The 26,043-nt window shown below is 49.0% G+C and overlaps 1 protein-coding gene and 1 non-coding gene across 2 annotated transcripts; one reads left to right on the top strand and one right to left on the bottom strand.

Moving 5' to 3' along the window:
• Positions 1-1,202: 1,202 nt before the first annotated feature.
• On the bottom strand, positions 1,203-9,993 carry Eef1a2 (eukaryotic translation elongation factor 1 alpha 2). Its single transcript, XM_051184598.1, has 8 exons — positions 9,742-9,993; positions 8,305-8,521; positions 6,727-6,906; positions 5,875-6,171; positions 4,385-4,535; positions 3,088-3,344; positions 2,025-2,259; positions 1,203-1,624 (listed from the first exon to the last, which is right to left on the bottom strand). Exons 2-8 carry the CDS (start codon positions 8,446-8,448, stop codon positions 1,497-1,499), a joined length of 1,392 nt encoding a protein of 463 aa, XP_051040555.1. The 5' UTR covers positions 8,449-8,521; positions 9,742-9,993; the 3' UTR covers positions 1,203-1,496.
• Positions 9,994-25,939: 15,946 nt separating this feature from the next.
• On the top strand, positions 25,940-26,043 carry LOC127225429 (U6 spliceosomal RNA). Its single transcript, XR_007834779.1, has one exon. It is a non-coding gene; the product is annotated as a U6 spliceosomal RNA (small nuclear RNA).

Below are 26,043 nucleotides of genomic sequence, written 5' to 3'. Positions count from 1 at the left end.
GTTAGGTGGGAGAATTTGGACGGTGTGCCCATTTCTCTGGGTGTCAGAATGCCCATCACAGCTGCGTTCTGTCTTCACCTATCATAGAGGCTGAATGTATTGAAGGTATCAGGAACCTGACACCTGAAACCTGGAGAAGCAGCTATGTGCAAGGAAGGATTTTGAAGACGCGAATGAGAAGGCAGGAGCTTATCTGGGATCTCCAGACATGTTCTACATACAGCCACGGGTGTCCTTATAGGAGAGAGATTTCACGCTCGCAGAAGAGATGGGATTACATGAAAAAAGCAGACTGCAAAGGTTGGGTCATTAGTTCAAACATGCCAACTAAGCCAGGAGAGGAGAGGAGAGCTACAATGGTTTCACCTCTGCCCAGTGGTGCTGATGGCACCATTATCTGGCTACAAAATGACACTCTGTGTGGCCATTTATTACAGTAGCTCTAGGAGATCGACACCATGGGACCTTGTGGGAACACTAAGAACCAATCCCCTTGCCTTAGGCTCCAGAGAGCTTCACCTTGGCCCCGTGGAGGGAATCTGCTCACCCAACCTCTACCTGCAATAACAGAAACAAACCTTGAGAGGTGGAGAATAGAGAGGACAGCTTCCTGGGACAGTGGTGAATGGAGAATAGTCATACCATCTGCCTTGCCTAGCCACCAAAGTCATGGCACGTTCTGGTACAAATGAAACAATCCCAGCCCACCTGATGTGAGTCATTAGCCTCCTGACTTCCGGAGGAGGTGTTGCTGCAACGTAAGGATTGAAGATCTGGGTCAAGGGGCAGCATGGACATGGGGTGGGCTCAGCAGGCAGGAGTGGGGGCAAGATGGGCATCTGTCAGCAGCTGGAAACCTAGGGGACAGAAGTGCGTGCCCACACCGGTGGGGAGGAGTTCTCAGATGTCATGGTTCCTTAACGGGTTCTTCAGGACACCCAGCCACAGTTTTGGTTCTATCATTGGTCTTGCACATCCTACCAAGACACACAAACTGGGTCATAGCCATCAAAGCCATTTGGTCTTTCTATCCTCACCTAGCTGGGGGTTTCCAGCACCCACGCAGTGTGCCCCACCGCCTACCCACGAAGCTTAGGAGGGCAGTTGGCTAGGTAGGTTACCTGGCAGCGGTAATATGTGCCAGTCACCTTGGGCAACGGGACTTTGATAAACAGGGCCCCAGCAGTAGGCACACACGGCTCTGGGGTCGCTCAGTTTATTGGGAAAACGGGCGCTGAGCGTGGTGAGTGCTGGTGCGGAAGCCTGGGGCGGGGGGCGCTTTTCCTCTTGAAGAATTTCCACTGGACCTTGATGGCGAGCATCCAGTCGCTGACGTAGAGCCTCTTACAAGCGGAGGTGCAGACATGCGCCTGGCGGGGGGGCGGGGTGGAGGGGCCGCGCCTGGGGCGGGGCAGGGGGCGGGGCCAGTTCCGGGGGCGGGGCTGGGGGCGCGGCGCGGCGCCGTTGGGGAGGGCCACGCCGCGGGCGCCCGCGCTTCACTTGCCCGCTTTCTGCGCCTTCTGTGCGGACTTGGTGACCTTGCCGGCGCCGCCGCTCTTCTTCTCCACGTTCTTGATGACGCCCACGGCCACAGTCTGCCGCATATCGCGCACAGCAAAGCGGCCTGCGGGGAGAGAAGCGTAAACTGCTGGGGTGCCCAGGATGCAATGCGCAGGTGCACTGGGCATCTGGGCATCCGCAAAAACAGCTTAATACCGCTTAAAGGGTGCAAGGGGGTAATCACTCGACTTGCTGTTGTTCCCGGGGAAGCCCTTTAGGTGTTCTTCCTCAGAAAAGAAGCACCATCCCAGATCTGTCTGTCAGGCAGAGGGACGGTGCTGTGTGTGTGTAAGTGTGTGTGTGTGTGTGTGTGTGTGTGTGTGTGTGTGTTACCTACTAACCGCTGCACTTTGCTTGGTAGTTTAACATAGCAAAGGGACCCATGACCCCGCCCGCAAGCAGTGCATTGACCCCAGCTTGGATCAACCACCATCTTGGGTCACACCTTGGATCACCCAGCTCACCTAGAGGTGGGTACTGTGAGAAACTCTCCACACACATGGGTTTCCCGGGGACCATCTCAACAATGGCTGCATCACCAGACTTCAGAGACTTGGGATTGTCCTCCAGCTTCTTGCCAGAACGCCGGTCAATCTTCTCCTTCAGCTCGGCAAACTTGCAGGCAATGTGGGCAGTGTGACAGTCGATAACTGGCGAGTAGCCAGCGCTGATTTGCCCAGGGTGGTTCAGGATGATGACCTGAGAGCAGAGTTGAAGACAACCATGAGTCAGGTCTCCTGGGACAGGGCCAGTGTTAGGTGGGGTGGCTCCACTCACGGGGTGTTTGTGTGCAAGGAATATTCAGGCCACAGGAACCCCACTTCTGGGCTCATACCCCAATATTTTGCTAAGCATGTAGCAAACCGTGAGGCAATCAACAGATAACTGCACTGTTTGAAATAACCAGGACTGCACAGACATATTAACTCTGACCAGAACCAAGGACCAGGACAAAACTAAACCTCAGTTATAGGGCTTTTATTACATTCACTAAAACTGCTCTAAAATTCTCATCCCATGAAAAGTGACAAAGAGGATACAAGAGATGACTCTAGGACAGTGGTGCTTGCTGCTAGGTCTTGACCTGAGTTCAATCCCTGGGAGCCACATGATGGAAATAGAGAACTGATTCCAAGTGGCCCTCTGACCTCTACACATGTGCGTGCGTGCACATGCGTGCACGCATGCACACACACACACACTAAAATAAGTACATGTGATTTTTTTAATTAAGAGAATAAAGTGTGACAGTAATACATACTCCAGGCAGTAAGTTAATAAAAGCATTTTCAAAGGCCAAATATCCCAGAGTATAAGTGCCCAGAGAGACCTGAAGCAAGCTCGCTTACCTGCTGGTAACTCTGAGCACACTTTTTGCCTTTGAACACTGAGTGGCCTTAGGGTGAAATGGAGGGCTTTCCACCTCAGTGCCAGGTGAAAGGCCAAAAGCCACTGTTCTTAATACCCCAGCCCATTCTTCCCCCTATCCCCAGAAGGAATGCTCACATACACTAGTACAGCACCAACCTGGGAGGTGAACTGGGCAGCCTCCTGAGGCGGGTCAGATTTGCTGTCCCCACAGACATTGCCCCGGCGAATATCCTTGACGGACACGTTCTTCACATTGAAGCCGACGTTGTCACCAGGCAGGGCCTCACTGAGCGCCTCATGGTGCATTTCCACAGACTTCACCTCTGTGGTGATGTTTACCGGTGCAAAGGTCACCACCATGCCAGGCCGGAGGATACCAGTCTCCACTCGGCCCACAGGCACAGTCCCAATGCCTGGGACAAGAGAGGGTACTGTGAGGGGGCAGGCCAGAAAAGGGTGCAGGGCAAAACAAAAAAAGCAGAGAGCCTGCAAGTAGACAGAGTTCGGGGCTTGCTCCTCTCTGAAGGTGTCAAGGGAAAGAGACTCATGGAGGGAGTAAGGAAATAGGGGACTGGATGACAGCTGGAGAGTCCAAGAATAAGAGACTAAATCAGAGTTCCCAGGATTCAAAGGTAAGGGGCAGGGCAGAGAAGGGAGGATGGGGTTGTCTTCTGGAGGACAGCTGTGCCTCCGAGGGAGCATCACCAGAGTTCCCTCTCTCTGAGACCCACAGCCAGGCATGGGCCAACTCACTGAGATGCTCTCGCGCACACAGGCCTCCCCAAGTCCCGCTGTAGCCCTGTGCTTCTACCGGTGAAGAGGCATCTGGCCCTAGCCTGCCCACACTAGCAGTGTGCTTACCTTGATGAGCAAGTGGCTGGGAGGGGGAGCACTGCTCTCCACCATCTCCCGGAAGCTTGAGGGTGGTGGTATTATGGGGTGGTGGAGAAAAGCCAGCAGCTGTGTTCTGTGTTGGAGTAAGCATCAGCCTGGTACCCTCATTCCTCTCCCTTTGCTTTGTCTCATATTTGGCTTTGGTTTCTATTGACTAATGTCTTGCATTTCTTATTCCTGGACTAAGATTGCCTCCCATGGCACCCCTCACCCTGCAGGTGAAGTGTAGGTCAGTTCAATGCCCCCATCTAATGTCCCTAGCTCATAGCCAAGTGCTTGAGGGACTGGAGAGTGGGAAAGGAATCCTACTGAATGCTGGGTGAATGGATGGATGGGTGGAGGTGGGTAGGAGGGGTGACTGAGTGGACAGATGGGTATGGACGGATGGATAGAACAAGAGTGATAAGTAAATGGATGGGTATAAAGGAACGTGGTATTGGGAGAGAGGTGGAGACAACCAGCCTGAGGGTTCCTTGTTGACGTCCTGGTCGAGGTTAGGGACAGAGTCTGCAAACCTGCAGGAGCGATGAGCTCCCATACTTATCAAGACCTCACTCACCACCAATCTTGTACACATCCTGCAGTGGAAGGCGGAGGGGCTTGTCAGTGGGGCGGGTTGGGGGCAGGATTGTGTCCAGGGCTTCTAGCAGGGACACACCACTGGCATTTCCTTCCTTGCGCTCTACTTTCCAGCCCTTGAACCATGGCATCTGGGCAGGAGTAAAAAAAAAAAAAAAAAGGTGCCAATGATAGGGCAACCCAACTGACCACACCCTCAACCTCAGGTCTCTGAGATTCTGGACATGGCACCTGCCTAGGGGATGACCTGGGGAAGGAGACTCGCTGTTCAAGTCGAATAGCTTGTTCCTGATCCCTTTCTCACAATCCTAACCTCACGGTGATCCTAAACAAACAACCAAAATCAAACAAAATTGCCTCCCAGACTGTACTGTCATGCCCCCAACACTTACAAATGAGACCCCCCCCTCAACCGGGCCTGATTCCCTAATCCCTCACCCTAGACAGGTCAAGTACCAGGGGAGTAGGGGCTCAAGCCTGGCTAGTGGCCATTGTCAAGGATAAAGTCCAGGCTCTTCCCCAACCCCAGAAGTTCTGCTGGCTACCAAGCTATCTCCAAGCTCAGGATCTACCACCACCACCACCACCATCATGAGGGCCTCTCTGGATGATGACTTCAAACCCTCCTGACAAAGAGCTCCTCACAGTCTACCTGCCACAGACAAGAAGGAAGTCCACCCGAGGGGCTGTGTGTCCTCCTGCCTTTGTGTTTATGACAAGGTCAACTGATGGCTCTTGAAGTATGGGTGAACAGAGACCCAGAGCACAATAGAGCAGTAGGAAGCAGTAGGAAGCCATTGGTCTAAGGTCTCCAGGGGATTCTTAGGTTCTGATAATCATACATCAGCAAGAGCAAGATGGAGTATCCCCTGCATGCCAAACTCTGTTCTGATTCTACCAGGCTCTTGTCCCCTAGCTATTCCCAGAGAGCCTATATCCTCATACTGTTTCATTCATTGTGGGCAGCTGCAAAGCTGGCTAAAGCTGAGTGCCCACCTTTTTAGGACAGGGGTCTCTCCTCTGGATAGACCAAGATCTAGATCCCAGGCTCTCTCTTCATCCGAAACTCAGAGATCCAGAGTTGCAGAAGCTTCCCAGAGGACCAGCCAAGAGACATTCCTCCACTCTCCAGGCCAGCCCAGGGACATGCATGCTTCCCAGATACAACCCACTTAAGACCTCAGGGGAGGCCTTGTGGCCTTGCTGGTCCTGCACAGTATCCAAATCCAGGACAGTGGCTTGGAAGAAATAAAAACTGCTCTCCCTGCATAGTGAGATTCAGGCCCCAGCAGGCTTTGGCCAGAGAAGGAGCCTCATGTTCCTCTTTTGGCCTCATGGGGAGACTGAGCTAGAGGACCCAAGTGCAGGTCCCTTACTAGCAGGTATCCCCAGGAAGCTCTACCAGCCTGACTTAGAACCCTGGGCCCCTGGGAAGGTCAGTACTGCCACACTATACTTATCTTCACTCACATTGGGTGAAGGCTCCAGCATGTTGTCACCATGCCAGCCTGAGATGGGCACAAAGGGCACTGTGGCTGGGTTGTAGCCAATCTTCTTGATGTAGGCGCTGACCTCCTTGACAATCTCATCATAGCGCTTCTCACTGTAGGCTGGCTCCGTGGAGTCCATCTTGTTGACACCCACGATGAGCTGCTTTACGCCCAGAGTGTAGGCCAGGAGAGCATGTTCCCGGGTTTGCCCGTTCTTGGAGATGCCCGCCTCAAACTCACCCACACCTGCTGCCACGATCAGCACAGCACAGTCCGCCTACCCAACAGATCAGACACAGTGAGCCCCCTGGCCCAGCCTTTTACCAAACCCTACCACCCACAAAATGGGGCCTGGGCAGTTGTCCTAGGGATGGAGACTCAGGATCTCCTCCTCTAAGGTATCAGGGGACTCCTTCACTAGGCCCTAAGTCAAGAAGGCCCCAAACTGGCCATCGGCTCCACCACCAACAGGCAGGCTATGTGCCCTTGGATGAGTCATCTGGCTTCTAGTTCTGTCCTGTCTGCCTGTGATTATCTGGCCTGACTGATTTTCTACCCACATCTCACTGTCCCTAATGTGGCCTCTTCTACAAGAATCTGTCTGTGAAGGACATGCCTACAACTTCCCTTGTGCCTGACTGCTAGCCCCAACCGTGGCTGGGTAACCCTGCAGGCACCACATCTAGCTGAGATAGAAGCACTGACTCAGTTGTTGAGGGGCTCTGTGCCAAACAGGATGGAGATGACCTGGGTGGAACTCTGTCCTGGCAGGAATTACAAGAAACACTGACACCTCAGGAGAGCTCTTGGGCTCGGTACCCTCCCTGCACACCTGGGATGTGCCGGTGATCATGTTCTTGATGAAGTCCCGGTGCCCTGGGGCATCAATGATGGTAATGTAGTACTTGGTGGTCTCAAACTTCCAGAGGGAGATGTCGATGGTGATGCCACGCTCCCTCTCTGCCTTCAGCTTGTCCAGCACCCAGGCATATTTAAAGGAGCCCTTCCCCATCTGGAAGGGTAGGGGCACAACTCAGGATAAGGACATAGGACTCAGGGGTCACATCCTCCTGCCAGGCCTGCTGTGGGCCACGCAAACATCCATGGGAGGTGAGGGTTGGGCTAAAGCACCTTGAACTGAGGATCTCTGGACCATCTCTCTGGTGCTGACACCCAAACCCTGCTCTGCCACAAAATGAAGCCACCCAGATCAGCCAGCCCAACTCCTATTCCTCTCCTAAGTGGTTATGGACACATAAGTCCCCCAGAAGGGGACATGAGGGTCTGGACATTGCCAGACCTCATTAAACTCCATCCTGGCAAAGGGTTCCTCACTACTTGAGGCTAATGCTCCACACCCTAGTAAGTTATAAGTCAATTTTTTCATTGGGCTTGGAACTATTTATATATATATATATATATATATATATATATATATATATGCTATTATTTCAATAAAAAGGAAATTTTAAAAAATAAATAAATTGGTCAAGATTTTGATAAAAGTCTGGCTTTCCAGATCTTTCTGTAGCTCTAAGGCATCCCCCTGCCCCCCACACACACACACCAAAATAGGAGAAGAAAGAACACTCCATTTAGAGCATGGCTGCCTGCTCTCTGCCAACCTGTGCAAGGGTGAGATTCCTACAGCCCGGACCACAACTGTGGTCATTGCTCAGCTGAACACGACTTCCTACCAGAATCTCATAGGCTTCTGCATTCTAGGATGCTACCCAGCCTGAAGGAGCTGTCCAGACAACTCAGCTGGGACCTGACCCAGGTGACCTCCAATCCCTCAGCTCCCTGCTACCACCTCCCCTCAGAATACCCCCTAAAGATGTCCCTAGACACACAGGATTGTGGCTCAAAACCCACATACACACTGGAGCAGGAGTTCAGCACAGGCCTGGCCTTAGCCCTCCTCTTCCAGGAGCCAGCTCTTCAGGGGGCAGAGAAGAGAATCCAGTTACAACTACTGACCATTTGTAGGTCTCAGCCAGGAACAGGATACCAAGACCCCCGTTCTAGGCACTATCCTGAACCAGCAACCTTCCCCAGCTTATCTGGAGAAAGTGGAGCCGGCAAGACTACTGCCCATCAATCAGCTATTAATAGCATCCTTGAGCCCTGGTTGTTGCAAGACAAGTGGGGGCAGCACCGTATCCAGCACACCTTCAGCCCTGGGAGCAAGCAGAGAAGGCTGGAGGGCCCTCTGGCCCACTGAGGCCAAGAGTCCAGAGCCCTCTGGTGGACCTGGGCAGGACACAGATTCTCCCTCCCTCAGTCTAAAGCAAACCTTGCAACATTCTCAGAGGGAGGCTGCCCTATTTACCCCCGGCCCCAGACACCCATATCCTTTGCACCGAAGGAATAAACTGAGGAATGTAAGCACCAGGCCCCTGGTGCTCACCTCTGCTGCCTCCTTCTCAAACTTCTCGATGGTCCTTTTGTCGATGCCCCCGCATTTGTAGATGAGATGGCCTGTGGTGGTGGACTTGCCTGAGTCCACATGTCCAATGACCACAATGTTGATGTGTGTCTTCTCCTTGACCATTCTGCCTGGCTGAGGGAGGGGCTGGCGCGGTGGGGGCTCTGGCTCTGGGTTGAGGGTGTGCTGGGCAGGAACACTGTGGGGCCAGCGACAAGGGAGATGGGTGATTACGAGGCCCAGAGAGAGCCCATCAGAGACACCCGTGTTATTCTTGCTGTTGTTTGAGAGCTTGCCCCCACCCAGTTGCCCCTCATCACCCCGATCCTAGCCCAGTCCAGCCAGCTTGCACTCATAAGCCACCTGTTCCTCTACCTTAGCCCAAATGGTTCGTTGGAGCTGATTTGGAAGAAAGTTCCTTAAGGAAGGGTTAATCCGGTCTGGACATCACAGAGCAGAAGGCTGAGTGATCCTCTGGAGCAGCCAGGAGCCCTGTGATGAGTCACTGTGCCCAGCTCTCCAATGCCTTGTCCTCCCTGTCCTCGATGCTGCCACCCCCACCACACACACACACACACACACACACACACACACACACACACGGCCCAGGGAGGGACACTGCCCTACCCCCATCTGCTGCCACCATGAAGAAAAGGCCAGCACTCCTCAGCCCCTCCTCAGGCAAGGGCGCCATCTTCCTGTCTCTGCCCACAGGCTGGCAGGGGAGACAGCTGGATGGTGCCCAGGCATGGGCCCAGAATAGCTCAGGCCCTCCCCATACTCAAGCAGGGGGCAGCCATCAGGGCTGAGAGGTGAGTGTCCTGTTCTATCTAGCCAGAGGAATAAAAATCTCACCCTGGCCCAGCTCAGCAAGTGCCCTCAGAGATGCCCTCACCCTTGCCCCTACCATCTGGTCCAGGCCCTGAGTCTCAGTACTGCGCATCACAGAGGTCAACGGAGAAGCCCGGGAGGGGGGATAGGGGGGGAGGGAATACTAGGGTGGGAGCCACGTAGGGCGGGGTAGGGGTCGTCAGGTTTCACCACCTCCCCCGCCACTCTCTAACAAATCACTAACACCCTAGAGCCCCAAACCACACAAGCACCTGCACTAACCCGCCTGTCCAGCCCCGCAGCGCCCGAGAGAGCCCCAAGGTCACAGTGACAGCGTGATCGCAGGTTTAAGGAGAAGCCCCCCCTCCAGCCCCCGCCACTGTCACCAAGTAAACAATCGCCTAGGGGACACACCGCCCGCCTGCCACCAGGAACCACCATGACCGGTGTGCAACCGAGAGACCCCAACCCAGGGGTGTAGCTCAACTAGGTGCGGCGTGTCCCCTCTACCTTGGGTTGGGTTCCCAGGGAGGCGAACCTTCAGAGATAACCTAAGCAAGAGTCGCAGACCGGGATGTGCGTCCTTACCCAGAGCCGAGGTCTCAGTCAGAGGGACTGGCAGCGGCGGCGCCGACGGTTTTATCTCTCCAGGAGGGGGTCCACCTATTGACGGTGCCGGCGCAATGCACTGCGCCCCTGCAGTACAGCAATGCGGTACCGGCGGGGGGAGGCGGGCGCCGGGAGGCTGGCAGATGGGGTGCGAGCGAAATGCGGACGCAGGGGCCGCGCACCCACGGGCGCGGGCCGGCGTAACGAGGATCCGAGAGGACGCTGCTGCAAAGATGCACCAGAGCAAACGAGAGAATCGGCGAGCTAGAGCGCAGACCAGGAGAGAAAAACAGGCAAAAGGGCGGGGAGCAGGCAGAGGTGGGGGCAGGGAAACAGCCAGGAAGGGAGGGGCAAGGATGGAGAGAAGGGAAAGAAGCAGCAGAGGGAAGAGCTGGGATAGCAGAGACAGTGATTGCTGGAGAGCAGAAAAATAAGGTACACCCAACGTAAATATGTCCTCAGGAAGGTGGAACACAAGACCGGGAGCCAGCAAGCGGAGGGGGGAGGAGAGGCCCAAGCCCCCGTCAAGGTCCCTGTAAGTCCTGATGTGGACATCCAGTCCGGTTCGTTCTTGAGTCCCAGTGAACATGAAGTTCAGTTTCCAGAGACTTGCCATGATGTGATCCTCCTGGTACAGTGGCCCTATGCTTGTTCACATGCGCCCAACATGGCAGGCCCTTGAGGCCATTAGCAAGTCCAGCCCAGATACAACCTTGTCCTGAAACCCTAGAAAGTGGCTTTTTTCTACCTATTCCCTTTGGGGGGGGGTCGGGGAGGTGGAGAGAAATACATGACGCCCATTAGAACTCAGGCACACTCCTGATTGCCTTCCTGCTCAGACTGCCTTAGCTAAGGCCATCAAGAACACCCAGAGTTCAGACCACGCCCCCAGCCCAGGGTGGAGCAAGGGCCTCCTTCAGCCCCCACAGGTAGAAAGTAGGAAGACTTTGAGGAGAGTCTGGGAAGATGAGGATAACGAAAATAGGCCTTTAAGGGCGTCGTGGCCACCTCAGCAGAGGCTTCTTCAGAGACCTCCTATCTTGTCATCTCATCCAGACATTGCTATTTCCCAGTGCTGTCACCAGTCTTTGTCACTGCTGGGTATGGTAGGGCGGGTAGGAAGCAAAGGTTACTTGGGTATTTATGCCCTGTGTCCATCCCTTCCACATTGGTGTGGAATGGATCTAGACACAGAAGACCCAGGTCAGGGCCCAGCACATCCTATGGAGACAGTGCCCACGAGGAGCCCCTGGAGATGGGTGCCCACTAGGACAGGCAGCTAGCAGGTAAAGCCTGAGGGTCTGTCTGGCAGAGGGCAGCCAGAGACTAGGCAGGCCTCTCAGATGACCGGGCACTTCCTTCCGAAGACTGCTGATTCTGTCAACTGGGAGCCAGGAATTAAAAATAAATTCCTGGCAAGACATTAGCATTTACCCCGCCTGCCTGCTTGCCCAGCTCATCTCTCCACAGGATACCCTCCTTTTTTGCATGGAGATCAGGCCTGGTTTGGGATTCAGGAGGCTGGGTGGGCTCAATAGAGGGGTTCAGAGTCCAGGATCCTTGGGAATAGCCCCCAGTCCTTCAGCTTTGGAGTTTTCATCAGATTCCCCTTCCTTACATAGTCTTCCTCTGTGTACATCTGTGACACAATGAGTCAGCAAGACCCAAGGCCAGGAGCATGCCCACCTAGAGGACTGGACACTGATGGCAAGACGTCATATCCTTCCTGAAACACCTGGCAGGCCAAACGTACCTCCCTGTCATTAGGACACACTTTGCCTACCATGCAAATCCCTGAAGCCTTTGCTGGCACGGAAGACCCTAGGAATATGCAGAAAAACAAATCTTCAAGGGTAACAGTGCTGAGCAATAACACACTAACCCCACCGAGCAGCCTTGAAGCCCGCAGTTCCAAGAGGCTACTAACCCAGCAGCATTAAGCAATTGCCAGACATTCAATAGCTCCAGCAACTGAGTAGCTATCACATCCATCTGCACATATTCTCCAAGTTCAGTGCTGGGATAGGTCTTTCTAGGGGACACTTAGGTCCTGAGGGCTCCGGCCTTATCCATGGATTAAATGCTACCATAAAAAGTACCTGTGGAGGGCTCTCCTGCCTTCTGCTTTCCACTGTGGGGCCTGGTTGAGCACCTTGCCAGAATTTTGGGCTTCTAGCCTCTTCAATTGCATAGTTAGTAGTACTTAAATGACTAAGCAGTCAGAAATACTACAGAAAAGTCCTATAAATAGGCCTGGGGACCCCAAAAACCTATGAGGAAACTGGGCAAAGAAAAGGTAAGCTCACTGCCTGAGATCACACAGCAAGTAGGTGGGCAGTATGGCTCCTAGATTGAAGCTGGGTCTCACCTGTGGCCTGCTTCTCAGTTACTGATCACAGTGACCCTGGGAAGCTGCCAGAGGTGGGGTAGAGCATGCAAGGAGAGGCTACAGGAAACCAGGATTCTTCCTAGGGGTAGGCTCTGACCCTCCTCTGCTCCTCTAGGAGCCCCCAGATGCCATCTTCAAGCTGTTTGGGGACACAGCATCCCCCTCTTTGACTGGTGGGGTTTTCACAAATGTTGAGAATGAAGATCCAGCTAAAATTAACTGTTATCAAGCTGCCAGGCCTGCAAATAAACCTGCCTCCCATTGGCTGATGGTGATGTCACTGTCAGTTTAATAATAGCTGCTGTGCCCAGCTAACCACCTGTGTGGGTGCCTTCTGCGAGCCATGGCCAGGCCAGCCTCCTGAAATCAATGTCCAACAGATGTGTGTCATTTGGCCTAGGGTGGCTTATAAAGGGTCTTGGGTACAGGGTGAGGGTCTGGAGACACCTTCTAGTCAGAGAGTTCTCAGGGAGCTCCACCTGGTTTGAGCTGCCAGATACCTTCTGGTCCCAAAGCACAGTCCTTGGGCATGGAGCCCTTCACTAATCATCTACCTGAGCCTGAGTCCTAGGCAGCCACTGAAACTAAGTCCTCCCTTGAGATCAGCTTCCAGGCAGGTACCAGGAGACTGAGTGAGCTCCTGAGGCAGCAAATAAACTGTCTCCATGGTGAGGGAATGTCTGGGCTCTGGGGCCATTCCTTGACAATTCAGTACCTTCCTGAGTTAGAGCAGCTGGGCAGATGGCAGGTGAACTGCAGACCTGGAAAACAGCTGGATTCCAGGGTAGCCAGGACACCAAATATACTATCCTCCAAGGTATTGGGCCTGTAAGGTCTGAGGCATCCTGAGCCTGTCAGGGAGCCCAGAGCCTTAGGGAGCTGTTGCCATGGTGAGCAGCAGCTCAGCAGGCAGGAGGCTCCTCCCTCCTCCTCCAGGGGAGCCCAGCCCTATAACAAGCAAGGAACTGAGAAGGTGTTCATCCTCTGGAAACCAGTAAGAGTATGACAGACACTGTGGGACACGAGTCACATTCCACCGATGCCACACAGCAGACCAATTCCTGGGGTAAGGGCAGGGTGCTGCGCCCAGAAACAGAAGGGAAGACTAGGAGAGTCTTCAGGCTACTGAGCTGGCAGCCATTTCATTTAGAGGAAAGCACATCAGACCAGTCACTCTCCGCAGCCAAGTCCAGCAGTAGGATGGAGGGACTCCTGGGGTGTGGTCAGGTCTTCCCAGGACTCGCTGGAAGCAAAGCTCCCTTCAGTGGCCCTATCTTTAGTTGGGGAAAGGGCACCACGGCCCCCGTGTATTTGACACATGTTCTTAAGGGTCTGATTGCCCCGGGAACAGCACTCGTAAGTGCCTGGAGGAACCCCTCAAAAAGAATTGCCTTACAGTAGGCAGGGACCCTGAAGGGAACAGCCAACCTTAGGAGTAACCATGGTCTACAGGATCCAGGAGAAGCCCCAGAAGGCCATCATCCGAGAGTCACACCTGGGAGCAGAGGGACACAGAGTGGGTACAATATGGACAGGGTACAGTCCTTTAAAAAAAAAGACAAGGATTTGCTGTAAACTGTGTGTGTGTGAGGTGTGTCTATACACATAAGTGCAAATGGGGGCATTGGCTCGCCTGGCACTGGAGTTTCCCACAGTTGTGAGCTGCCCGATGTTGCTGTTGGAAACGGTCCTCCTGAAGATCAGTACATGTTCCTAACTACTGAGCCGTCTCTCTGGCCCCATGCAGATCCTTTTAAAAGATCGTGAACAGACTTAGAATTGCACAGTTTCCAGACAGTGAACACACCCTTGGAATCAGCATCCAGATCACTCCCTTGTGCCTCTCCTGGTAATTGCTACCTCTCAGCAACCACCCCTGTAAGGACTCCCGACAGATTCATTGGAGCTGTTTTTAAACAGTACAAACTGAAGCCTCCAATCTGAAGCATCCCATCTGACTCTCCCGTCACTGCTCATCAGCTTCCTGTCAACATTAACTGACACCTGATACGGGCTGCTAATAAAGTGAAAGTCTCATCTGCCTTCAGCTTTGTGATTCCATGGTGAAATATGAACCATGCCAAGGCAGCATGCTGTGGCGGGAATATGTCAAGGAACAAAATTGCTCACCTCCTATCCTGGAAGCAAAAGGAGAGAGAGAGAGAGAGAGGCCCAGGCCTCCCAATCCTCCTCAAGGGCACATTCCACCATTCTAAAGGCCTTCTCCTAGACCTCCCTTCTAAAGAAACCACAGTCTCTCTCACCTTAGGGTCCAAGTCTTCAAATACATGGAGCTTTGAAAGCGTCCACCATCCACACACACTACAGTGTACATCATCGTGGCTGTGAGACTCAGCCACACTGTGTCAGATGCCATAATTTGTTTTTGTGGATGAATATTATCCCACACAGTTTTAAACCTGCTACAGGCAAACCTGTCATAAACAGGTGTGCGTGTGCCATGTGTCATAAACAGGTGTGTATGTGCCACGTGTGATAGTTCTGAAACACAGGGTCAAAGGTGTCGGTGTACTGCTTCTTGAGTCTGAATTCAATCCCTGTAAAGGTGGACAGGATGTATACCGATATCCCCATTGGACCCAGGCAGAATCTATTCCCCAGGCAACAGTGCCCAATCATGAGCAGCCAGAAGCCCTTAGTGACTGGCGACTGACTTCCCTCACCATGCATGGCCTTCGCTCCTCACACGTCTGGGTTCCCTTCACTGTATACAGAGCTTTGGGAGGTGACTCTGGGCTCTGTGACATTTTTGAAGATGGTTGGCCTTTGTTCGATTGACATTAGGCCACCAGACTTCCACAAACTGCTTTCCAAGGTGTTAGAGCCACCGTGTGACTCCTCCTGAGAGCCAATCAGTCTCCAGCCTCCATCTCCCCCATAAGTTCTCCAGTGGGCTTGCATTGAATCTGTGCTGGATGTATCTAGGGCAGGCATTGCTATAAATTGAGGTCCTTTATCAAATAAATAAATAAACAATCAAGGAGGCCCACACATGCTGGCAGAACCCATTGCTGCTCAGTGCCGTTTGCTTTCTAGAACTTCCTCTCTATTCGGCAATGTGGTGGCCTTAGCCTGGGTGAAATCCAATGATTCACACACTTGAGTATTTCTCTGTCTTAGTTCGCAGAACCCTAAGACTGTGAGCAGCTGGAACGTGAGAGCAACTAGTACCTCCAGGTCCCATCTCATAGCCCACATAGCAGATGCTCCTGTTGGCTGGGGGGAAGCAGGGAAAGCATGTGCTTTACTAAGGAGCTTCTAAGCTATCAGCCAACGAGAAGAGTAAAGTTTCCCTAGTGATCAGAGGCGCTGAACATCTTTTCACATAATGACTGGCTGTTTGTCCATCTCTGGAGAAATGTCTAGTCAAGTCCTTGGCCTAGTTAAAATTGAGCTATTTACCCTTTTGTGTGTGTGTCAAGTTTTGATAATTCTTTGTAGATTTGAGCACAAGTCCTCTGTCAGATGAATGATTTGAAAATAGTTTCTTTTAGTCTATAGGCTGTGTTTCAATCTCTTAACAGTATGCTCACAATGTGGTGTTTTTGTTTTCCCCCCCAGCATGGTGGAGTAGCCCTGCAGGCTCAACAGATACAAGGCTGACAATGTGAGGCTCCCTTTGACCCCAGTCTTTGAAAAAGCAATATTGATGATATAAACTAAGTTTTTAACTTTCACGTAACCTAGTGTGTACATATTCATCTGGACTGGCATGCTGTTTCTAAATTGGCTGGTCCCACTCACAGTCATACTTACCCATTTGTGTATCTGAGTTATAGCAATGATTTTATTTGTTCTTTGAGAATTGTTTTTTGTTTTGTTTTGTTTTTATTTGTTTGTTTTCTTTTTTGAGACAGTGTCTCAATCTAGGTTATTAGACCAGGCTATCCTGGAATTCACAGAGATCTACCTGCCTCTGCCTCTCAAGGGCTGAAATTAAATGTGTGTGCTACCATGCCTAGTTTATTCTTTTTGTTTGTGTGTGTGTTTGTTGGGAGACATGGTTTCTCTGTAGCTTTGAAGTCTGTCCTGGAACTCACTTTGTAGCCCAAGCTGGCTTTGAACTCACAGAGATCCACCTGCCTCTGCCTCCCAAGTGCTGGGATTAAAGGCATATACCACCACCATCCAGAACCTGATTTATTCTTTGAGAATTTTATGCTATATGCTTTGATCATGTTGACCTCTCTGTCTCAACTCCTTATAGATTCTTCCCCTCTTCCCTATCCACCCAGCTTAATGAACTCTCATGTTCTCTCTCTCTCTCTCTCTCTCTCTCTCTCTCTCTCTCTCTCTCTCTAAAACAAACAAACAAAAATTTGAATCTAATTTGTATTGGTCAACTACTCCCAGGCTCAGCGACAGCCCAATGTTAACAGCACCTTACCAAGAGTGGACTTCATGCCAACCTCTCATGCTCCATGCTTAGATTTTGCCTGGCTTGAGTTACACATGTCTGTTACCTGGAACAGTCTCCACATGCTGTCAGGGTCTCATATGTGCAACTGCCCTTCTGTGTTTTGGAAACATTGTTTCCTAACTCTAACCTTGTGTATCCACCACCTCTTGCTCTTACAATCTTTCTGCCCCTACTCCCACATAGGTCCCTGAGCCTTGTGGGGAGAGGTGTGACATAGATATCCCATTTAAGGTTGAGCATTCTAGAATCTCTTCTCTGTACGATGACCAGTTATGGGTCTCTGTTAATTGCCATCTACTGTAAGAAGAAACTTCTCTGATGAGGGCTGAGCCAGGCACTGACACAGGCATATCATATGTCACAACAATAGTTGTGGTGATGCTTTGTTTTTGCTCTAACAAATAAAGCTTGCCTGGAGATTAGAGTGTTGAGCTAGCCACTAGTTAATCATAGAGGCCAGGCAATGGTGGCACATACCTTTAATCCCAGCTCTTGGGATCTCATGCCTTTGATCCCAGTACTTGAGAGACACAGGCCTTTAATCCCAGCACTAGGGAGGAGGAGAAAAAAGGAAGTTGCAGAAGTTGCATGGCTAGGCAGAGAGAGGAATATAAAACAGGCTGAGATAGGAGCTCTTCTCCTTTTTTGTCTGAGATTTACTTGAGGTAAGAACTCTAGTGGCTTGCTCCTCTGTTTCTCTATCTTTCAGATTTCACCCCTAGTATCTGACCCTGGGTTTTTATTATTAAGACCAATTAGAATTCAAGCTACAAATAGTGCTGCGTTTTACCCTAAGGTCCATGTCCTATCTAGCCTTAGGTGTGCTGTTGATTTGTTTGTTTTGTTTGTTTCTTTGTTGAGATAGGGTCTCAATGCATGGTCCTGGCTGGACTTGAACTCACAGAAATCCACCTGCCTCTGACTCCTGAGTTCTGGGATTAAAGGAGTATGCTACCAAGCCTGGTTTGTAGTTGATTTTGTGTAGATCAAGGTTTGGGGATTTATTTGCTTGTTCTACTTTTTCTTTTCATGTGGGTGCTCACTCCTCCCAGCAACATTTGCTGAAAAGATGGCACCTATTTAGTCAAGATGGCACACTCCTATGGTCCCAGAACTCAGACCACTGGTAAGAGTTGGGTAGCAAGCCTGGAGACTAACCTGAGCTGCATCATAAGCCCCATCTCAAAAAAAAAAAAAAGAGAGAAAAAATAAAAGATGATTCCCCCATTGAATTGCTTCTGCAGCTTTCTCAAAGCACACTAATTCATTCGCCATGCTTTTTCTAAACTCCATTTGGTTTCATTGACTGGCAAGTTATTTTGTACTAATCAACACCTTCACTATCTTGCCTATTGTTTTATAGCAATTCCTAAAATCAGGTAGTATTTGGAAGAACAGTCTCTTCATAAACAGTGTTGGGACTACTGTGTAAAAGAATGGACCCTTACCTCACACCATACATAAAAATCAACTAGAGGAGCCAATGAGATGGCTCAGCAGGTATAACACTTGGCACTTGACAGTGCAAGTCTGATGACCTGGGTTCAATCCTTGGAACCAACTCCACACAAGCAACATGTTCATAGTATCAGTATTCATAACAGCCAGAAGATAAAACAATTTGAATATCCATCAACATATTGAACTATATTACATACAGTTAAATATTTTTTAGCCATTACAAGAAATGAATTTCTTTTGTTTGTTGGTAGGTTTTGTTTGTTTTCTGCCTGCATGTATGCCTGCAGGCCAGATTACAGATAGTTGTGAGCCATCATGTGGATGCTGAGAATTGACCGGGACCTCTGGAAGAGCAGTCAGTGCTCTCAACCTCTGAGCCATCTGTCCAGCCAAAGAAATGAATTTCTGACGCTAGCTACAATGTAGAGGAACCTTGGAAACATTTTGCTGAAACACAAAAAAAGTCCAGGCAATCCTGGACAAGAGCTCAGAGCTAGGACCCAGAGGCACAAACCTCTGTAGAAACCAGGGACTTAAGAGTTCTAGGCGCTCTGTTTGAAGGTTTATGGCTCTGGGCTTTACTCACCATCAGCCTGGTGCTTGGTAGCTTTCTAACCCTCTGCTTCCAGGAGGAGTTAAATGGCTACAGCAGGTGGCAACAAATGGCACTAAGTAGCATCTTCTAGTATGACAGCTGTCACACAGGCTTTGAGTAATGGACTCAGCTCCACAACAAGCATTACACCCCTAGCCTAGGGTGTCTGTCTAGGGTCTAGCTTTTGGTATAGGGTATCTGAGACCTTGGGCCTTGATGGGTCTCTGGAACATCTGCAGCTACCCAGGCATGCAGTTTCTCTTCTGTCCTTGTCTATCAGCTCTTACCCTCTCTTACCTACCTTTTACTTTCAACGTCTTTCATGGTCTCTACCACCTCTCTTTTCATTGTTTCTTCAGCTCACATTCATCATGGTACATGCCATCACCAGCCCTCCACGCTGCAGCCACCTCTGCCGTGGCCTTTGCACTATTTCCAGCTCAGCTCTCTCCACCAATGGTGATCAAAAGTAGGCCAGAAAAACCACCGGGAGAGAAGCATTTTATTGGGCCCTGTATTATTAACACCAGGTGGCGGCATCTCCCTGCCAGACTACAAAATCAGCAGATAGCCTGCACCTAGAGCTACAGAAGGGTTCTGGCCAAGGTGTGTGCATCAATCACAACATTCCTTCATGCAAATAAAAGACTGGGTCTGTATCAATTCCAAGGTTATTCTGGGATACCAGGGGAAGTGTCCACTTTGGGTCTCCATGCAAAAGTGTAGTGTCACCGTCCTCATGGCATCTTAATCTTTTTTCAATTTTCCCTGGTCTTGGGACTTCTCTCCCTAACTACCAAGACCATGGGCCTAAAAGTCTCAAATGTACACCTAAGAAAAAAACTTTCCCCTAAGCTCCTTAACTTCCGGTCTGTCTGTGCCAGTGGATTTCAAACCAGCTACAGACTGCTCCAGTAATTCCCCAGCGCCAGGCGTTCCCTCAGAATCTACATCCTCGATGGATCCAAGGTGGCTAACCCCAGTTAATCCAGCCTCACAGACTTCTCCAGTTTGGCCTGTACTTTCCCTAACCCTAGATGGTCCCACAACAGCAAGTGAAACAGCCTGTTCTTCCTGACCTTGGCCAGCATTCCAGCTTTCTTGGGGTCCCAATAACAACACCTCCATGTTCTCAGGAAGCAGTCCTAGAAGATTATGTCTCCCCTTATCATTTATTATCAACAAAAAGGCTGGGTATTCAATCTCAAACCATTGGACAAAGGGCTGAGGTGCCTATTTAACATATCAAAGCAGATCTGGCCACCAGGTTCTCCCGCTCCCTCAACCCCTTCCTGGTGTAGGGAATGGTGGCATACTCCCCCCGCCCGCCCCCCAACCTCACTCCCAACTCTACAGCTGAGGGTATGGGCTCCTCCTTCCCCAGAGGCTCTTCCCTGTATAATCCAGACATTTTGGTTACCTGATTTTTTTTTTTATACCTTTGCCCTCTTGGCTGCTGTACCTGTTCCTCTCTCTCTCTCTTCCTCTCCCTTCCCCTCCCCGCTCCCCTCACTTGGCTTAGGATCATGTCCACTCTGAACTCTCCCAAACATCTCTTACTCTGTCTATACTCTCCTTTTAATCAACGATAAACTTTCTCCTCCACCATATCTAGGAGAAGTCATGTCTTTTCTTCTTTCTCCTCCTCCTTCTTTTCCCACTCACCTTATGTTTCTTTTGCCTTGTGTTTTTGGCCTGCTTGTGTTTCTACCTTTCCAAGCCTGGAAAATCCTGCTTGTATCTTTAACAGCTAAGAGGTAAAAAGCATTTCAGGTTGTCTGCTCCCATCTGCAGACACATACAAATGGGTATGAAAATGTAGAGCACTAGGTTCAGCCTTACAGAGGTTCAAATACGTTTTGGGTGTGAATACTATTGAATTTTTATTTCATGCTATTCTACTTTAGAGAAGTAGCCCATCCGCACCGGACCCAAACATGTCTGTTTAGAAGTTTCCTCCAAAACCTGTCCTGGGTCAGGCTAGTCACCTGACTGTGACAGGAGAAGGAGAAAAAAACAGAACAGGCCAGGAAAAGACACTTGAACTTGAGAATGACTAAGAAGCAAACTTTTCCCATTTTGGACTTTATGAGTCATGCTCAGCACAAATGTAATTCATTTACATTGTCTGTCCTCAATCTTCCTAATGTTGCAACTTTAAAACAGTTCCTCCTGTTGTGTTGACCCCCCCAGCCACAAAATTACTTTCATTGCTACATTGTAACTATAATTTTTGTGTTATGAACCGCAGTGTAAATATCTGATATGTAGGATGGTCTTAGGTGACCCCTATGAAAGGGTCATTTGACACCCCCCCATCACAACCCACCACTGAGTTGCAAGGACAAGCTTGAAGGGGAAGGTCAACATTTATACATACATTGTCAAATTTAAGCCTAAAGCAAGTAATCCAAAACAAGTTTAAAGTAAACTTAAAATTTGCTTAAAGTAAGATAATTTTCAAAATCAGGTATATTCTAAAAATTGGTTATAAAAATCAAACAATTCTATTATGTATTATCATGTTTTCAAATACTAGTTATGATTGTTTAAGGTAATAGCCTGGTTTTTTAAAATCTCACTTTATCAAACTGTTTCTAACCAAGATTTTGTTTTACTTAAGATACTCTTTTGTTGTTGTTGATATTTAAAATAAATATACAAAGTTCATTTTACGTAAAAGCAAGGAATATCACTTACATCTCTCTGTTCAGATTCATTCCTTAGCTGCTGACTTTAGCTGACTTCTCTTACAAGGCTTCCTCATGTAGGAGCCTGATGAAACCGCTCATTACCTTATCCTTCTACAGTACATGGTCCAGTCAGTTATACAACTGGATTTAACCTTATGTTAATTATATATTTAACCTTGTGTTATATTGATTCATGCTGACATCGATGTGTAACTTTGTCTCTTAATGTTCTCCACAGAGTTGTGCTGTTTTTACCTCCTGACTGATGTTCTGCATCTTTGCCAACTGTTAAGTTTTACCATGGCCCCTCTTCTGAGGAACTCAGAAAAGCACTGAGAACTGCAGCTCCCCCTACTTATCAGCCTTGAAGCAGTTACTGAGAGATCAACACCCCCAAACTTCTGAAAGCAGTTTGGGTGGCCTCTAGAAGGGAGGCTAATAGGCCATGGGCCATCCAGCTCATCCCTCTTCTTGCCACTCTGGACACTGATTTGGGGACTCAGAAGTTGTACAGCTAGACTGGAGGCTTCTTTGGATCAGTTCACCTGTCTGTCTCACCATCTTAGATCAGCTTGACATCCTTCAAGGCGAGCTGACTCCTTGACATAGCAGTACTCCAAAATTTCTCCAACCTTTCCAGAAAATCTCTCAGTTCTAATCTGTAACCAGATTGTCTGCTTATAGCCCTCTAATAACTGTTTTCTTCAGGAATGCAGGACAGCACTCAATGGTCCATTGTAGCTGATCAAGTTAAGACTCTTTCCTGTTAAGTCACCAGACTATGTCTTCAATGGGCCCAGAACCATCCCCTCCGACAAAGGCCCTCCGTAGCAGAAATCAGCTACAACACTCAATGTGAATAAACATGGTCCCATCTAATATTAGACCACACCTCTCCTTCTGCCTTCCGTTTCTCTAGAGCTGCATTTTAATAATCTAACAGTTTAGAGGCCAGAAAGGACTTGGGTCTCCTGGATCTGGAATTACAGGCAGTTGTAGTCCACCCAACACAGGTCCTGGGAACCAAACTCTGGTCCTAGAGAAGAACAGAAATCAGCCTTGCCTACTGAGTCACCTCTCCAGCCCAAGGATTTCGTTGTTTTTGTCAGTTAGCTGAGATTGTAAGGTTCTATGAGGCATGCCGCTTAGATTTAGGGATTAGGGGAGCTTTAGCAGTTAAACTGAAGGGCACACACATTCTGACCCCATGTAAACACAGTTTGTTGTTTCTGATATCCCCTTTGAGATGTCTCTAGGACAGGCACTGTTTCCGCAGACAGTTCTGAGTTTACCAGCTGTATTGAAACTGCTCAACTCTCAGGCAGCAGGAAATGGAAACTGGGTCCTAGGGTGGAGGGGCTCCTTTCCTTTCCTGTGCTCCCATAGTTTTTTCCTGTCTCTATCCTAACCCAAGTATCCCTAACAGCTGTTTTTAAAATCAAGCATTCTAATACAATACAATCTACAAATATGCTAACTTGATATGTACGTGCTAAGAAATGACAGTAAGAAAATTACAAGCCTTTGTTGTCTGTAAATAAACCATTGTTTGCATCCCCAGAATTTAATAAAAGCTGGGTAGGCATGGCAATCACTTAGCCCAGCACTCGAGAATCAGAAACAAAAGATCCCTGGAGCAAGCTGATTAGCTAGAATAGCCAGAATTGACCAGCTACACACACACACACACACACACACACACACAGAGAGAGAGAGAGAGAGAGAGAGAGAGAGAGAGAGAGAGAGAGAGAGAGAGAGACTTCTTGAAAATAACTAATTTGTGTTAATGTATGTAAATTTGACCTCAGTATTTAAAACTGGAGTGGCACAGTTCTCTACATTCTACTTAGGTGACTTTAATTCTACTTCCAACTTAACTTGTTTATATCGTTAAAACACCTGGCATCTCTCTAAGTCAGCTTGGAGGTGTTAACATCTGATTGTTGCAGTCCGTGCTCATGGGCTCCTTCCAGTTCTCTTCTCAGCACATAATTAATTTATTTTTCTATTCCTAGGGGCTGCAAAGTTGGCAAACATGAGGACCTGAGTTTTATTCACAGCACCCACTTAAAAAGCAAAACCCAAGTCTCAGTGAGACACTGTCTCTCCCTCAAAACCCTTGGTTTTTAAAGATAGAGCTTCCAAGTATAGCTTTGGTTCTCCTGGCTGTCCTGGCTGCTGGAACTCGCCATGTAGACCAGGCTGCCTCCCCAGGCTGGGATTAAATTAATGCACCACCCAATTTAGGAACCTCTCTCTCTCTCTCTTTAATTAATTTATTTATATTTTATGTATGAGTGATCTGCATGTATACTTGTACACCTGAAGAGGGCATCAGATCCTATTACATATAGTTGTGAGCCGTGCGTGTATGGTTACTGGGAATTGAAGTCAGGACCTCGAGAAGAGCAGCCAGTCCTCTTAACTGCTGAGCCATCTGTCCAGCCTGGAACCAATCTCTTAAACAACAGTTCCTCTATGCTATTCTGGACTTTGCACGGTCTGAGGCCATGGGGCTCTTCAGTTTGTCAATTGCCCTCATCCTCTTTGCCATGTGAGGCTCCATGGGGTCACAGCTTCAACTCTGCTAGTCCTGGTGCTAGAGTGTGCTAAGCTTTAACATTAAATTAACCTCTCTCTCTCTTTCCCTTTCTCTCTCTCTCTCTCACACAGACATCTCATCTATCTATCTATCTATATCTATCTATCTATGTATCTATCTATCTATGTATCTATGTATCTATGTATCTATCTATCTATCTATCTATCTATCTATCTATCTCTTGGTTTTTTGAGCCAGGGTTTCTCTTTGTAACAGCCCTGGCTGTCCTGGAATTCACTCTGTAGACCAGGCTGGCCTTGAACTCACAGAGATCCGCCTACCTCTGCCTCCTGAATTGTAGGATTAAAAGTATCCCCCACCACCACCCGGCCAACATTTCTCGTTTTGAAAAAGAATGACATCCAAGGTTGACCTCTGACATACACACACACATAATTTTTTTCTGCTTCCGACTAGATGTGGTTGATATCTATAAGCACATTGATTTTTGGGTATGGACTTTGCATTTTGCAACCTTGCTGTCCTCAAAGATTCATTCAATTCTCTTCTTCATAGATTCCTTGAGACCCTCTACAAAAATATCACATCTATTACCTGTTAATAGAGATAGTTTCACATCTCCATCTACAATCTGCATGCTTCTCGTCTCCTTGCTTTACTTTTCTGGCTAAGATGTCTTGTGAGTATGGAATAATTATGGCCAGAGTGAAGAGTCCCATCCTGCAACCAGGCCAATGCAAGTCTGGCTGTCAAAACTTCACCCACACTCCTACTAGACTGAAGATGTCCCTTTCTGGTGGCGGCGAGCATTTGTCACGAACTGACACTGGACTCCATCCAGCCCTGGTTCTCCACTGTAAATGTTTATATGTGGTTGCTGATGCTTTTTTTTTTTTTAAACAATCATTGCTTTATGAGATAATGCCAACATCTGTGTAGTCTCAGAGCTGGTGTTTCCTGCTTGTCACTTCCTGTGTGAACTGAAATTTCCCTGGTTCTTTCCTGCTGAGTTAGCAGGATAAAATCCAAAGGTTTTATCCTGTAGTTCAGCATTTTTGATGATAAACATCTTCGGTTGAAATTCAGAGCACTAGGCTATGTGTGGTGACACATGCCTATATTCCTAGCATTCACAGGAAAGAACAGGAGTTCAAGGTCATCTTTGGCTACAGGACAAGTTAGACACTAGACTGTCTCAGAAGAAGAAAGAAAGGAAAGAAAGAATCTAGAACCTTGAAGTAGAGGCTTGGGATAACCTTTCCCAAGGCTAACCATTATTTTTAGGTGGACATGGTTTGTAGATTTCCCAGCCTTTATGACTTGTAATATTTTTGCAAGTACATGTATAAGTGATGTGTGTGTGTATGTATGTATGTATGTATGTATGTATGTATGTATGTATGTGGTGGTTTGAAGGAAAATGGCTCCCAAAGGGAGCCTATTAGGGGGTGTGACCTTGTTGGAGGAAGTGTATCACTGTGGAGGTGGGCTTTAAGGTCTCATATGTTCAAGTCACTCAGTGTTTCAGATCACTTCCTGTTGCCTGTGAGTCAAGATGTAAGAACTCTCCTGACCCAGTGCCCAAACCTTGCAGATGCTGAGGTCTTCAAAATCCACCAACCAGAGCAAAGCTGGTATTCTCTGACCTCATCCTTTCTAGTCGGCTGGCATACACTCTACCTGTGGTAATTCATAGAAGATGAATCATAAGTCAGCTTCTGGCCAGATCAAGCAGCCAGTGAGAAGCCACACTTGAGGGCTCCTAACTCTGGCTTTCCAACATGAGCCATGACCCAGGGACAGGCCATTAGCTGGAGCTTAACGGTGATGTAGCCAGCTTCACTAGGCACCTCGGAGGAGATAAGAAAGGGCTAGGTGTCTACTCTGAGGTCACAGCAAGCTGTCTGCACAGAGGCTGGGGACTAGCTGAGGACTGACTAGCATGGGTAGAGGTCAGAGGACAATTTTGTGGGATTATTTCTCTTCAACCACCTTCATGTGGGTTCCAAGGACCTAACTTAGAGAAAGATTATCCATGCTCCCTTTGGCAGCACATATACTGAAACTGGAATGATTCAGAGATTAACATGGCTCCTGCACAAGGATTCCATGCAAATTCACAGAGCATTCCATATTTAT

The sequence above is a fragment of the Phodopus roborovskii genome, unplaced genomic scaffold, assembly GCF_943737965.1.
Source record: "Phodopus roborovskii unplaced genomic scaffold, PHOROB, whole genome shotgun sequence".
NCBI classification, from domain to species: domain Eukaryota; kingdom Metazoa; phylum Chordata; class Mammalia; order Rodentia; family Cricetidae; genus Phodopus; species Phodopus roborovskii.
The sequence above is the reverse complement of the archived record's forward strand: the minus strand, read 5'-3'. Positions and strand labels throughout refer to the sequence as shown.